The sequence below is a fragment of the Vicia villosa genome, linkage group LG3, assembly GCF_029867415.1.
Source record: "Vicia villosa cultivar HV-30 ecotype Madison, WI linkage group LG3, Vvil1.0, whole genome shotgun sequence".
Classification (NCBI taxonomy): domain Eukaryota; kingdom Viridiplantae; phylum Streptophyta; class Magnoliopsida; order Fabales; family Fabaceae; genus Vicia; species Vicia villosa.
In genome coordinates this window covers 77822575-77825472 of record NC_081182.1, presented here as the reverse complement: position 1 = coordinate 77825472, position 2898 = coordinate 77822575, and the positions used below count along the sequence as shown (strand labels likewise).

At 39.8% G+C, this 2898-nt stretch overlaps 1 protein-coding gene across 1 annotated transcript; it reads right to left on the bottom strand.

Moving 5' to 3' along the window:
• Window positions 1-1041: 1041 nt before the first annotated feature.
• LOC131656139 (alcohol acyltransferase 9) lies at window positions 1042-2676 on the bottom strand. The gene has a single exon (XM_058925901.1). It carries the CDS (start codon window positions 2409-2411, stop codon window positions 1119-1121), a length of 1293 nt encoding a protein of 430 aa, XP_058781884.1. The 5' UTR covers window positions 2412-2676; the 3' UTR covers window positions 1042-1118.
• Window positions 2677-2898: the final 222 nt, after the last annotated feature.

Here is a 2898-nt window from a genome sequence, read left to right as displayed (position 1 = left end):
TCCTTATTGATGACCAACTTTACCTCGTATTGAATGAACTTTTTGACCTTTGTTGGTAAGTTGTTAAAGGTTTTACGGACCATGATTCCAATCATTTTGATGATTTAAACTTTTGTTAGAGTCTTGGACTTAACATGTACTTCTTCATCTTCTCGTTGACACCCATGCCTAGTGTCATTTCTCCATTGAACCTCTAAATGTAGGATTATAGTGGCTCGTATTTCTCTTGTTTGATAGATCTCAGGCTTTCAATTAACACGAGTTACCTTCTCGACGTCGTCAAGTGTATGGAAAATAAACATTTCATAGGTTTAAATTCCCTGAAAGTATTGGAACTAGAAGAAAATTTCTTTCTGTGCACTTCACGGTGTCGAGAAGGAAACCCAAGTCAATGGAAAGCTTGTGATCCATTACATGAGGGGAAAAAAACTGATACGATCCTACATTGAGAGGTTCAATATAGAAACAATACCATGCAAATGGCGCCAACGATGAGTAAAAGAAGTACATGTTAAGTCTAGAACACAAAGGGTAAATTTATAAACATCCTCTTGAAGGGAAAGAATGTGTAATATATTAGTGGAATGGTCATAAAGGGTAAATTTATGACCACTAGACTACTAAAAAAAAAACACAAGAAGGAAAGATAATGTAATATAAACATCCTCTTGAAGGGAAAGAATGTGTAATATATTAGTGGAATGGTATATTTTAACTCAAGAGAAGAATGTAATATATTATGATTATCACTCGGAAAAAGGTGTGTAATATATTTTGTATAAAAAGAAAGAGAAGTATGTATACTTAAAAATAAGATATGAAGATAGTAGAATATGTATTTCTTAGATTAAAAGCTGCATTAGCTAAAGCTCTGGTTTATCTCTTTACATTTCATAAATAAATTAGTTAATTAAAAGTTTACTTAAGGCAATTCAATTTCACTTTAAGAAGTGAAATAATAATAATAATAATAATAATAATAATAATAATAATAATAATAATAATAATAATAATAATAATAATAATAATAATAATAATAATAATAATAATAATAATAATAAAATTTATTAATTTTTTATACAAGTGAAAGTTAAACCCAAAAAAAACAAAAAGTTTAACTATTCCCGGAGAAAACGATGGTAATTATCAAAAGCGGCGGCAGGAACAGCCACCATGACCTTGACGCTGTCTCTTTCACCCTTCACCGGCACAAACAAACAGTACCTTTCATTGCAAATGGGCCCCACAAACTCCGGCTTCTCCATACCAAGCTCAACTCGGTCCAAACCCATCCTCGACCACTGCGTCAGTATCAACACACCCACCAAGTCAGGACTCGCTCTTGACTCGGACACCAACTCAGCCACCCTCTTCACATATTCACTATCCACCCTCTCCTTTGCTTTCTTCACCAAACCCGACCCGTACCCGATTCCTCTCTCTCCCAGTTCCCTCGCACTCGCCTGCGCGCACGCCATTACAATCGCATTTCCGTAGTATCCATCGGGCAAACCCGGTTTGAACCGGTTCCTCACATTCACGCTGAATAACAGCTTAAGTATCTGGTTCGGCGGGAACACCATTGCTCTCGCCCAGCTCCTCCACACGTGTGCTGCGAGAACCTCAAACGACGTAAACGACGAGTCAACGATTTGACACGTGCGTCGAGCCACACCTTTGAGTTCGATCAACCGTCTCTTATCGAATAAAACACAAGTTGGCTTTAGATTATTCGTGACACGGTTCATGAACCCGCATAGATCTGCTACTCGGTTGAACTCAGGGTGACTCGCAGAGTCACCCCGAGTCATAGGTTTCACATTGAACACATGACGATCCCAAACAGCTTTCGGTTTTGGACATCCTCGTCTTCCCGAAGCCAACTCCGCGACATAATTGAGAAACTCCGCCCCACCGATCCCGTCGCAGATGCAGTGATTAATCCCAATTCCTAAAGCTGCACCACCGTCGGATAACCATGTCAGCTGAAGAATCAGCGGTGGCGATCCGTTGAGAACATCGGGAACACTAAGGGACAAGAGCTTCCTCCATTGCAAAACCGTTTTTGGAACTTTCTCGAATTCGTTGACAGTGTAACGATCACTAACCGCTTCGATGAAAATCGCGCCTTGCGCTCGACAAACAACCTCAAGACCAGTGCTATTTTGGATGGGCCGGATTCTTCCGGCCAATGGGTAATAAGGAACCAGAGCTTTAGCTAATGCAGCCTTTAAACGAGCAGTGGTTGTAACCCTGTCGAGGCCCGGGCCGGGCTTGTAAACTAAAAGATATTCAATGGTGAAGCGGAGAAAAAGTTGAGAGTCTAGAGGGGAAAGTAACATAACACAGTTTGGTGTGGGCTCTGAAGGGGTCACCACAACAGCTTCTTTAACACGCACCGAACTTCCCATGTGGTTATTTTGAAGGTATGATTTGAATTTGAAAGACAAGGGAAGGTGGAGAGAAGTTTGGATTGTGAGTTGTTTGGTGTTTATTTAAAGGAGAGGAGAAAATGGAGGGAGGGAGGTTTTAGTTTTTAAGGGGGGCCCCGGGCTGGTTTGTGTGTCTAACTGTGAAAGATTTTTGGAAAGATTCTGTGGGCATAACTTTACGCAAGAAAATGAATAACAAAACAAAAATAGTAGAAACAGCTAAGATGGATTTGGTTTGTGTCTGTTGGGAGAACCTATGAAATGGCAATTGGCTACTCATTTCTCCATCACTACCTGGATCGAAATTAATTTATGAACACGTAGACAAATTCCTTTTTCTGTTTGTGACAAGTTAAACGATTTGGGTGGTTGGTTACTTCACTTTTGATATAATGTATGTCTCTTTCATTTCAGTGTCTCTATACCTAGTACAATTCTCATGCACCTATTTTTTGTGTGGGCACTG

Excerpts from the sequence above, each read along its gene's own strand:
- LOC131656139 (XM_058925901.1), bottom strand. The coding sequence starts at position 2,411 with ATGGGAAGTTCGGTGCGTGTTAAAGAAGCTGTTGTGGTGACCCCTTCA.